This window comes from Myotis yumanensis, unplaced genomic scaffold (assembly GCF_028538775.1).
Source record: "Myotis yumanensis isolate MYYU_CA2020_CCGP unplaced genomic scaffold, mMyoYum1.0.hap1 SCAF_6, whole genome shotgun sequence".
NCBI classification, from domain to species: domain Eukaryota; kingdom Metazoa; phylum Chordata; class Mammalia; order Chiroptera; family Vespertilionidae; genus Myotis; species Myotis yumanensis.
Window position 1 is genome coordinate 35853967 of NW_027223757.1, and position 12190 is coordinate 35866156.

At 41.9% G+C, this 12190-nt stretch overlaps 1 protein-coding gene across 6 annotated transcripts in view; it reads left to right on the plus strand.

Moving 5' to 3' along the window:
• The first annotated feature begins 1181 nt into the window (after positions 1–1181).
• The window catches only part of REV3L (REV3 like, DNA directed polymerase zeta catalytic subunit), a 166527-nt gene continuing 155518 nt past the window's right edge, over positions 1182–12190 (plus strand). For 4 of the 6 annotated variants that reach the window (XM_070417892.1, XM_070417893.1, XM_070417896.1 and 1 more), the window contains exon 1: positions 1182–1584. In XM_070417892.1, the coding sequence (XP_070273993.1) occupies positions 1446–1584 (139 nt within the window). In that variant the 5' untranslated portion in view covers positions 1182–1445. Of the gene's footprint in view, positions 1585–1892; positions 1965–10929; positions 11058–12190 lie in introns of those variants that run through there. The other 2 variants (XM_070417894.1, XM_070417895.1) reach the window with 2 other exon arrangements.

A 12190-nucleotide genomic window follows, 5' to 3' on the forward strand; every position in this document is an offset into this window, starting at 1 on the left:
GCAGGTCACTACCCCCTTTTTTTTCTTCCCGGTCCTAAACGGCACCCCTACTCCGCCCCCCACCCCACCCCCGCCTCCTTTGGCTGGAGTTGTTTGGTCTCAGGGCCCTTCCCGCCGCCTTTGGCGCTCTGTCTTCCGAGAGGAAAGCCTGGCACCTGCTAATGACCCCGGGAGGGAGTCGTCCGCGTCCAACACGAGGACTCTCAGTGGCCTGCTCTTTGGCCGATTTCTCGGAAAGGCGGTGAACCCTGCATTCCTCGCGGGAGGGAGCGGAGGGGGATCACCGGCAGCTGGCAAGTCCGGTCTTGTTCACGCGCGCGCCCGGGCGCAGTCCGCTGACCCCGGGTGCAAACCGAGGAGGGCTCCGCTAGGGCGGAGGGAAGGGGCGGGGCGGGAGGACGACACGGCGGAGGGCACCCCGGCTCCGCCAACTCCGGGCCAAGTGGAGCAGAGCCGAGCGGGAACTACGCTCCCCAAGAGGCCGGGCGCACACACCGCAGCGCGGGGAGGCGAGCGGAGCAGCGCGCGCCGCGCGTTCGGGCAGCCGCGCCGGGGCGGCCCTTTTATAGGCCGCAGCCCGCGCTCGCGCGCCCCCCGCCCCTCCCGCGAGGCCGCGGCGGCACGAGATCTGCGCCTCCGCTCCCTCCCCCGCGGGCGGGTTTCCTTACCTTGTAAAGAGCCGTCTCCGCGCCTCGCCCCCCGCCTCCTCCCCCCGCCCCCCCCTTCTCTGCGGGGCGCGAAATGGCGGCCGGCGAGGCCAGCGCGAACGCGAGCGCCGCAGCCCCTGCCAATCCCGCCCAGCCGCCCAAACGGCCCTGAACACGGGCGCCCCCCTCCCGCCCGCCAGCCCCTCCGAGCCCATCCATGACATCGGCGCTCCACCGCCCCCTCCGCTGCCCCTCACCCAGGTGGCCGTGCCCACCGGCCGAGTCATCGATCCCCCCCCGCCTCGGGCACGGGCCCCGCTCTCCGCCGGCCGCCTCCCTCGCTGCGTGCCCGCGGGCGGGGAAGCAAACACCTTCACCGCCCGGGTGCCCCGCTCGGGCGCCCGCCCGCTCCCTCCCTTTCCCGCCGCGCCCCCTCCCGCCACTACTCGCGGCCCGCCCTCCCTCCGCCCCTCCCCCAGTGGTTGCGTCCGTGACATCATCATCATGGCAACAAGAGCTGCAGCCTGGGACCGAGGAGCCCGTGTGATTCCCGGCGGCGGCGGCAGCAGCAGCACCAGCACGGACGGCAGCGCGAGGGCTCGTCTCCGGTCGCCCCTCACCGGGTGCTCCTGAGGAGGCGGCGGCAGCAGCGCCGACCCCGCCCGCCGCCGCTCCAGGTGTCGGTGTGAGGGGAGGGGGACCGCCGCGGAGGCGCGGGGACGCCGCTGCGGAAGGCGCCGCCGCCACTGCTGCTGCCGCTTCCAGGTCGCCGGTGAAGAGGCGGCGGCGGCGGCGAACATGTTTGCAGTGAGGATAGTGACCGCCGACTACTACATGGCCAGCCCGCTGCAGGGGCTGGACGTCTGCCAATCCCCCCTCACCCAGGCCCCTGTCAAGAAGGTGCCGGTGGTGCGAGTCTTCGGAGCGACCCCGGCAGGTAAGCGGGCGCGGGGCGCGGGCGGGAGCCGGCGGGGCGCCGGGGCTGCCCTCCCCGCCGCGCACACGCGCGCTCGCCGCCGGCGCCGGCCCTCTCGGCGGAGCTGAGCCGCGTCTCCCTCCCCTCCGCCCTCGCCTCTCCTTCCGTGCGTGACCAGAGGCGCAACAATGTGGATCCGCGGGAGCGCGGCGCCCCCGCCGGAGGGGAGGCGGCGGGCGCCTGGTGTTTACACTGCGCGCGGCGGCGGAGTGCGGGACCCTCGCTCCCGGTCGCGGCCGGGGAAGTGCGCGCCCGCCAACCCTGGAGCCCTGGCCCCGGAGGCCGGGCCAGGTGGCCGCGCCACGTCCTGCGGGAACGGGTTCCCAGGGCCGCGCTCCGAGGTGGGTCGCTCGTGGGACCACGGACTCCCCCGTCCCGCCCCCCCCCCCCCATGCTTGCCCCTTCCCGGAGGTGGCCTTAGGGGAGTGGGGAAGCGTCAGCTCGGTGGCCCGTCGCTCCGCGTCGCCGCCTCTCCCCGGCCCCCCCGGAGATGCGGTCGGCTGGAGAGCGGCGCCCGGGGCCACATCATCTTCCCCATTGAAGTGAGTGTGCGGCTCCGCCGGCCGCGCGTGGAGGTCGTGACTCCTTGGCGTTTACAGCCTTCGAGTCCGGGGGCGGGGGCCGCGCGTGAGGTGCAGCGCCTTCGGGGAAGCGCGTCCGTGGCGAGTAGGAAATGCGTGTTGGCGGTGCCCCGGGGAAAGCCTCGCGCTTCGTCGCGTCCGTTTCTTAGGGACCCGCGCTGTGCCGAGCAACACAGCATTTCACAGGCTCCCACGCCGGGGGGTGGAGGTGCCCTGTCAATGCACGTATATTTAAAACAACAACAACAAAAACGCTATTTTGAAGAACGAGGTGGGGAGGACAGACAAAAGCTACTTTCTCAAGCTTTGGGGGATTTGTGAAAATAGGAAATAGGATAGTGGCCGAATTTACAAGCTGTTGGTGGTGGTTGTGCTTTCCTCCGTGCTCGGAACTGCCTGCGTGAACTCAGGGAGCTGCCTTCGGGAAGGGACGGTCTGGCAGCGGCGCGCTGTCCTGGGGGATTTCAGGCAGCGGTTCCCACTTGCTGCTCCTCGCCCGCCCTCGCCACCCATTCATTCCTCTTCCTGCAGCCGGCTTCTGTGGACTGCCACCCTCAGCGCGCCCCTCGCCCCCACGCAAGCACTCACTCCCAGCAGTTGTCTTTTCGTGGGAATTCTCTTTGTTAAAAATGTCAAGGTTGTTAGCGTGGTTTGGTAGAGTATTTCTTTTTAAAACAGCGAAAAAGATTTTGGCGATACGGACCTTGCAAGATGGGGAATTTGAGTGCTGTTAACCATTTGTTAACACTTTAAACTTTGGAGGCTGGAAAATGGAGGCAATCAAGTGTTCTGAAGGATAGATTTTTCTGCCCTTTTGAATATAGGGGTATGGTCTTTGTGTCTAATTGAAATTTCAGTGTAATATACTGTTTGTTCTTCAGGTGCAGAGAAAGAATAAGATAATGACGTTGATACAGCTATATTCAGCCAGATTTCCAAATTATAAATGGACATGTTCATAGGATATGCTGTGGCATGCCTGTGTATTGCAGTTTGCATGATTGGGATACTTTTCTACACATGGTTTTTTTCCCCCTCTACACACGTCATTAATTATGTATCCCTCAGTGATTTTCAAGCTGTTTTATAGAGGAGTTTTGTTTGTGGAAGTGAATAAATTTTACTATGAGCTAGCAATAATTCTATTACGTGAAAAAGCATTCCTTAAATAATGTTGTACTCTCCTGTTTCTCAGTATTTAAAAAATATACATGTAAACTACTTTATGATAAGAAATATTTATATCTTCTGGACATCTTACAGTAAATTACACCCACCCCACCCCAAAAAGCCCATACTGTTTTGTTAAACTACATCTTGAAATATATAATATAAATGAATATAAAAGTAAGATTTCTTGTACATATATTGAGAATATAAAACTTGCTACAGAGAAACCCATACTTCAACTTGTTAAGGATTATCACATTGAGTTTGCTCTAAGTATAGTTAAAAAAATTTTTTTCTCAACAGGTGAAAAAATTTGAAGTCACTGGAGTATATTTAGAGTTTACAGCTTTCAAATCAAGCCTGCATTTTGAACATGTCCAAAACTCCCAGTAAAGTTAATATTAATTAATAAACAAAAACTGTGTAATTATCTGCTTCTGAATTCTTTCCCCAAAGAAAACTATTCCAGTCTACCTAATACGTAAAATAAAATTTGAAAATAATTAATAAAAAAGGGAGGTCAGTATGGCTTAGTAAAAGTCTGAATGCTACAATTTTTAATGAAGACACTGTTTGAAAGTACAAACTGTTTATAGATTTATGAATTAGTAAATTAATGCAAAGGTGTAACACCTGATAAACCTATGTTAATAAAGTACCATACTTAAGTCTTTCATATGTAGTAATTAATTTTGGAAGTCCTTAATTCTTTATCTTGGTTTGGAGACAAGGTGTTTCAAAACTCAAGTTTGCTTTACAAATGAGATCCTAAAAATGGCAGCAGGAGAAATTTTCTTCCCCCAAAGGTGATGATTTCATATTTATATTATAATTTCTGACCTGATTGCTTTATTACATTTTTACTAGTTCAATTTTTCTGTTATTGCATGAAAAGTAGTTTTCTGCTTTAGAAAACAGTCCAGTTGACCTGATTGTCCTGTTTTTTTGAGTGCATATCTTAAGTAATTTAAGAAATAAATTAAGTGTCTTAGTTTTAAGAGCTCCCATCTCTTAAGTTTTGTGAAATTTGAAAAAGTATTTTAAAAGTGGCATATTCAAATTTGAATGATAAATCCTTACTGATTTAAACCTTGTTGACTGAAGATATTGATACCTGAGAGAATCAGTTGAATTTTCTTCATCTGAGTGGAATGGAATTACTACTACTACTACTACTACTACTATAATTATTACTACTTTAAAAAAACCTCTTCTGCGTTTCTTTTAGTCATTTTTTAAGTGTCTTAAACATTGTTTTGACATAACAATGTATTGAGCAGGATAACAACATTTTGGTAGCTTGTTTAATGGAGGGAAGTAAGGTTATAAATAACTTAAGTACAAGACAGTTTTTTCAGGCTTCATTGTGAGGCGCTGACTCAGGTGGACCTGGGAATCTGTCCAGTTTCCACATCCCAACTCTTGCTTAGTTGCTGGATGTAACTCTATGTTGAGTTTAGATGGCTCCCTCTCTTTTTTTTTTTTCCCCCTCAGCACCAAGTTAAACAGAATTACACTTTCAGAAAGCTTTCCTGCTGAGATGCAGAGTAGGAGTAAAGAAGAGTGTAGTGTGAGTGAGATGTTCACAAAGCAATTAAAGTAGGCCAAACGGACTTATAGAGGGAGCCGCTTGTCTTGAAGATTACTGTAAGGAACTATGCCAGTCCCCTAAGTCTCTCCAGCTGTGAAAATTCTGGTAGATGTTCTAGATGCTAACTGTAAAACATGAAATCAAATGTTTCAACATAAGAACTTGATAATTCTGAAATGCTCTATAATTTATGTAGTTGCTTAATAACCTCAGTTTTTTTTGTAAATTTGTGGATTATTAAATAAGTTTGAGATGGCTACAGTTTTTAAAGCTATGGCATTTATCGAAAACTCAAATTACAAATAATTTTTCTAATGCAGTCTTGTTTGTCCATAGCCTCTTTTTGCTAACCCATTTAAAAATATTTTAAGGTTATATAATTACCTATTTGATACAATTATTAGAAAGATGAGTACTACTGAGATTTAGTGATTTGCCACAAACAAAATTAGTCACTTTAGTAGGTATTTGAAGTCCGGAGAAGAAAATTGTATTAGCTTTCTGTATTATATTTGATTTAAAGTAACAATCAGTAAATCAAAGGCTTAATCAGGAGCCCTCTTAAGTCTGTGGACACAGTAGAATCTGGTAATATGCGATTCCATTCATTCAGTGAACACTTAATGAGAACCTGCTGTGTAATATTGAGCTATTTTTTTAGGTGCAGTTGTTTTGAACAACTTTTACCCTCCAGAAGCTTACAATGTGGTAGAGATGATAGATATGTAGACATAACTCAAACATAGTTTAGAATATAGTAGAAATGTGTATAAGAGCCAGGCCTCAAAGAAGGACATGATTAGTGACATGTTCTGGTGGCAAAAAGGGGAGTCAGGGAAGGCTTCATGAAGGAAGTATGGATTAAGTCATTTTAAAGGAATTTTAAAAGAAAAATTCTGATAGAGGAACAGATACAAGGTAATTTACAAATGAAGTGAAAATTGCTTTTGGCAGGGCAGCTTGGCAATGCATGTCAGAATCCTTGAAATGTTATTTTTTGACCCAATAATTTCAGTTTTAGGGATTTTAATCTATGAATGTAAATCTTTGGGCAAAGTCTGATTATCTTTTGAATCATCTACTTCTTATCATTATTCATTACCAGCCTAGTCTAAACTAGCATTTTGGGGATGTATTTGCAACAATAGCCTCCTAATCTTGGCCTACCCCAGTCCATTCTGTTCCCTTCTAATCTATTTTCTACATTGTAATGAGAGAGATCTTTTCAAAATACAAACCTGATTATATCACCTACCACTTGATAGGCTTCAGTAGCTTTCCATTGCCTTTAGGATAAGGACAAAGCTACCTATCTTGTGTGGTGGCATCTACATGTCTTATAAGGTCTTGCATAATCTGGCCCCTACCTTTCTATCCAGTCATGGCTTGAGCCATGTTACTCTTACCTTGCTCTTTGTGTTCCAGCCTTATTGGCCTTATTTCAGTCCATTATTCTTGCCATGCTCCCTCCCACAATGAGGCCTTTGTACCTGCTGTTCCCTCTGCCTAGAATGTTTTTCCTTTTCCTTCACCTATACTTTGATTTATCTTTCCTCAGGGAAGCCTTCCCTATCATAGACTCTCAAAACTCTAAACTCTCCTTCATAACACTTGCTATAGTTGTAATTTTATAATATGTTGGAGATTAATGTCTTTCTCCCCACCCCCACCCCCCCACAACCTCCCTAAGTGCTGGTTTTGTGTTCATTTTTGCTCGCCATTATGTAGTCAAAGCTTACTACATGCTTGAAACAAGCATTTGTTGCAGGAATTAGTCAATAGATGATAGTCTTCACAGAGAACAACCCAAAATGTCCAACAATTGGGAAATGGTTACACAAACTGAGCATATTCTTATAATAAAATTTATGTAATTAAAATCATGTTTTAGAAGAAAATAATATGGGAAAACGCTGTCAGTATATTATGCAGAAAAATCAGTTTACAAAATAGTCATTTATTAAATATGCAGAAAAAAATACATCAAAATGTAGTTTGTTTATCTCTGGGAAGTTGTTTTGTATTTTTCAGGTTTTCTACAGAGAACATGTGTTGATTTTATAATTTAATAAAAAATTGACCATGTACAAAAGTAAGGAAGATCTGGTATTTTAGATATGGTTCCTATATATATAGTAACAAAAAAAAAATTGAGTTTCATACTGAACACCAAAATAAGTATCAACCAAAATGCATAATTGCATGATTATAGTGTCTAACTTGATTATATAAATTCAACATAGGAACTGCAAAATGATTCTTATATTAAAGCAGGCCAGTAATTTCTGGTTTTATTATACTCATTTATGTGTAAACTGATTTTTAAATGTTTTGAAAAGTAGTGTGGTTTTGGCACATGACAGCAATGAAACAGAGCAGAGACCAGAAATATATATATATAACATATATATATATATATATATGAACTTAATATATGGTAAGAAGAGTTACTTAGTAAACATTGTTGAGATAGCTAGTCATCTGGGGCGTGGGGGAGTTGGCTTCCAGATGAATCAAAAGATTTAAATATGAAAACAAGCAAAAAATGTAGGATAATTATTTTTAATATAATCTAGGAACAGTGAAAGCCTTTCAAAGTATGAAGTAGAACCGAAGCCATATTGCTGAATTTTACAACATAAAAATAAAATTCTGTAGAGAGAAAAAAATCAAAGTTAAAAGAGAAACAGACTAGTAAATCTTATTTGTACACTTTTCACAAAGAACTAATATCCTCTTAATAAATAAAGAGCTCCTAGAAAATAATTCGATAGAAAAAAAGCAAAGAGAATTCATATAAAAAGATGTGCAGTTTTATTTATAATTAAGATGTAAATGAAACCTGTATCATACCTTTTATTACCTATCAAATTAAGAAATACTGGTTACATAGTATAACTTGGGGAGGGTAAGAGGAAGGGGAAATAGACATTCTCATACATTGCTGGTGGGAATATGAAGTGCACATTTTCTGTGGAAAGCAATTTGGAAATCATTTTCAAAATTAAAAATGTGCATATATTTTTGCATTAGTAATTTTATTCAATAATTTTATCTTCTAAAAGATTGTATATGTGGCAAATAAACATGTAAGAATATTTGTGGCAGCATTATTTGTCATTGCAAAAGATTGGAAACAGTCTAAACTTAAATCAGTAGGGGAATGGGTAAGTAAATGATGGTATGTCTACTCAGTAGAATACTAGGCAGTATTTCTTAAAAATAATGAGGCAACACTGTGTACTGCTATAATGTCACGTCTAAGATATATTAAGAGGGGGGAAAAAAGCAAGATGCAGGACTCCATGTATAGTATCATGCCATTTGAGTGGTTTTAAAAATATATAAAATATACATTTACATGTAAATATCAATGTATATTATAAATATGAAATAATACATTTCTGAAAGGATACATAAGAGTTTGGTAATAGTAAGAGGAACTGGTGGCCCAGAGGACAAAGGTGGGAAACAAAATTATTTTAGTATACTGTTTGGTAATGTTTGAATAATTTTTACCACGTGCATGTAATACCTATTGAAAGTTAAGTTTTAAATTATGTTGTGCTTGCAGGAATTGGTATGGAAGAACAAAAATAAAATCATTTGACAACTGTTTACACGTAGTTGTAACAGTTGTCAAATGATTACTGCAATATTGTTTAATTTTAGGTTTTGCTAGAAGTCTTCTAATTCAGAGCTTCCAATTGATGTTATGTGGCTTACTTGGAGGGTGGCTCTAGCAGAGTAGGATCTGAAGGAAGGCTGTGAGGTTCTTGTAAGCAGATAGCATAAGCAACTAGCAGTTTCTGCTCCTTTTGATATTTTAAGTGCATTAAAGGAGGTGCTTTACTTTTAGGAATCTAGCCAACCACACAGTGTGTAGCTACTTCTCATGGAGAAGGGATCCTGGAGCTGCTACCAGAGTTTGTATTCTGGGTGCCTGAGGAGCATGTCACCCAGTGCAAGGTGCAGCCCACTGAGATGAGAAGACAGTGTGGCAGGGATGCTGTCCAAGGGGGGCGGGGGACGGGGCAGCTCTTGAACTGACTCTCTGTATTTGCCTATATTGGATCCTTCTCGCTATGTGTCTGATTTGCCGTTTAGCTTGCTGCAAGGTGACTGCCTAATAGTGCATCTGTGTTCTGCAAAAATGAAGCATCGTTGTTATTTTGAAATATTGTTCCTGATGTGGAAAAGGTTGGATTTTAAATTAATTTAAATTATTACAAACTTCATTTCAACTTTTTCTTCTATAATTATATTAAAAATGTGAGGCTTTTTTTTCTTTTCACCAGGCACTATGTCGATGCCTCCTCATGCCCTCCTGTTGGCCAGTGTGCTCAACAAATATTATTTACTATGTGGAAAAGGTTGGGAAATACTTTTCTGGCCAAATCCTGTTATTTTATACAAAAACAAACAAACAAAACAAAACACTGAAATCTAGATAGGTAAGCACAGGGATTTGTCCAGTATCCTATATATAGTAGTTGGTTGATGTGGGGCTGGGTCTAAAAACTGAGGATCTTAACTCTCAGCTTTCACTGCCTCACACTGGCCGACCAAACCTGAGAGTTAATTGGAGGAAGACATTGATAGCTGAAAGATGAATATACAGAACTTTAGAGAAACTGCATGTACACAGCTTCGAAATCTTTAAGGACCTACTGTGCCCAATAGTGCTTAAAAATCTTCCTACAGAATAGGTTATAGTAGGATTTGTTATGATAATTGTAGCTATTGTCTTTTAAAAATAATAATAAAGGTTAGATTATGGCAAGAAGAATTTAGGAAAGATACATAAAAATTGATACTAGAACTTTATGTATAATTTTTTCCAAAGAAAAAGGGCATTCCTATCAGGAGAGCTTTCAAGTTCCTTTGCTAATATTAAACTTTCTCTTGTTTTGCTTGTGATTGTATTAAAATATGAGTGGAGAATGATTTGGAGTTAAGTAGGTTGGTTGGGATTAAATAGGTTTCAAAGAATGTTGCCATTAGCCCTAGTGTATTGTCACTTTGGTACCTGCTTGCCATTTTAACACCACAGTGATAATAACAGAGGAAATACTAGGAGCTAAGGTACAGTAAACTTTGGGTAAATTGTGTTAATTTGTAGTTTCTAAGGTAGGATACAAATAAGGCAGGAGTAGGTGTCTTAGACTATTAAAAGAGAAAAAAAATCCACCGTCAAAACATAAAATGGATGCATTTTTGAGATAAAAATAAATTATAAGTAAAAATCCTCTTATGACAGTCTGTTTGACCTTTTGGTGTATGGGTGGTATTTTGTTTCAGTTTTTGGAGGGTCATTCCTTTTCAGTTTTCCAGATGATCTGTGTTTCTTCTAGTTCTCAATAGATTTTTAAATATTTCATTTTTTAATGAAAAATATTTTATTGCTTAATTAGTACTGGCAAACTGGACTGTTTTCTGCAGCAGAAATTGAATATATGCCTAGCAAAGTACATTTTGAGAAAAAGGAGTTGTAATTGTCATTGGGAAATTTAGGGTTTTATTTTTTTCCAATTCTATTTTCTTTTTAGATGATAGTTGTGGGAAATACTAAGAATTTGAGGTCAATTTCCTTGGGGACAGTTTTTTCATTTCCTTTGGGTTGAAAGAGCATTTACTATATAAACGATTAAAAAGAAAAAGGAAAGTGTGTTACCTCAAAAATGTTTGTGTAATATATAACAATATAACAAGAGTTTTCTTTTTTTCTTCCATTTATTACATTTACCAAGGAAGTATAACAAGAATTAAAAGAACGACCTTATTTTGTATATATATTTACACTTAAAAATAATTTATATATTAAATTAGATTTTGTTTGAGAAGATGAAATGAAAGACTTTGTAAGAATACATGTTGATATGTGAAAAAATGTGAAGTTAAAACATGTTGGCATACTCCTAGTTTCTCAGAACAAGAAAATGACTAATCTAAATTTCATTTCAGAATAAAAACCAAGACAAGCCACATAAAAGCAACCTAAAAATTAAACTGTCATCATATTATTTGTTTTAAAACTATGGAGTAATATATCTGAGGAAGATTTCTCTCAAAATTGTTTTTCTCAATTTCAAGTAAGTAATTTATTTTGGTTAATATGTTGGGGATGAGGGGGGGTGGGTGAGCCTTGACATTGAAATTGATAAATCCTACTTATCCTTAAAGTGACAACTCAAATGTCAACCTCTTTAAAGCCTTCTATGACTCCTTTGCCCATTCCTAAAAGATTTTCTTTTTAATTTCCCATAGTCCTAGCCCCCTTTCATATTGCTGACAAAAGACTTACTACCCTGGGTGTTGTGTTTGTCTGTAGGAATAAGTCACATGGCACTACCCAGAAGTGCCTCCTGGCACCCCCTAGTACTCTCCCCACTGCTGTCTACTGCTGAGAGATATAGGGAAAGTTATTTTATTTCTGTGAATCTTAATTTCCTCCTCTGTAAAGTTAGTTGATAATTTCTACCTCTTTGGATTATTATTAAATGCAATTACCAGCAAATGTTTGATATGTAGGGTGTCCCCAAAATATACACACTGTGACAGCTGATGGCTCAATTTTGAAAATGAAATATATTTTAATAAATACTGCCTTTATAATTATTCAAAGTGCGTGTATACGTTTTTTGGGACATCCTATATATATATAGTAACATAAGTGTTACTTTACCCTTCTAACGCCAGAATTGGCTGCATTACTTCTATATATAGTTAGCACTCTTTAAAATGTTTGACTTTTGAACACACAACACAGTATACTTAACAGAATTGTACACTTGAAACCTATAACATTTATTAACCAATGTCACCCTAATAAATTCAATAAAATTTTTTAAAAATATATATTTTACCTCACTTAAAGGAAAAGTTTGACTTGAATTGAAATGAAAAATGGAATTTTTGTAGCATTTATTCATCCCTCACAATAGGACAAACTAAAATACCTGCACATTGTGGTGTAAAGCTTTTTACAGTTGGTCACTGACTCACATGTCTATAGGCCATGTAATTACCTGTTTGAAACACTTTTTTAAAAATTGATTTTTTTATAAGTACCCCACCCAGGCTTGATTTTTTTTTAACTGTTGATTTTACGCACATGCGCGTGCACGCACACATACACACGCAAGTGTCCAGGCCTGATCTTGTCTTGAAGAAGGGCAAGGTTAAGCCATTGATAAAGGAGTAACTACAGTTTTCCAGTGCTGCA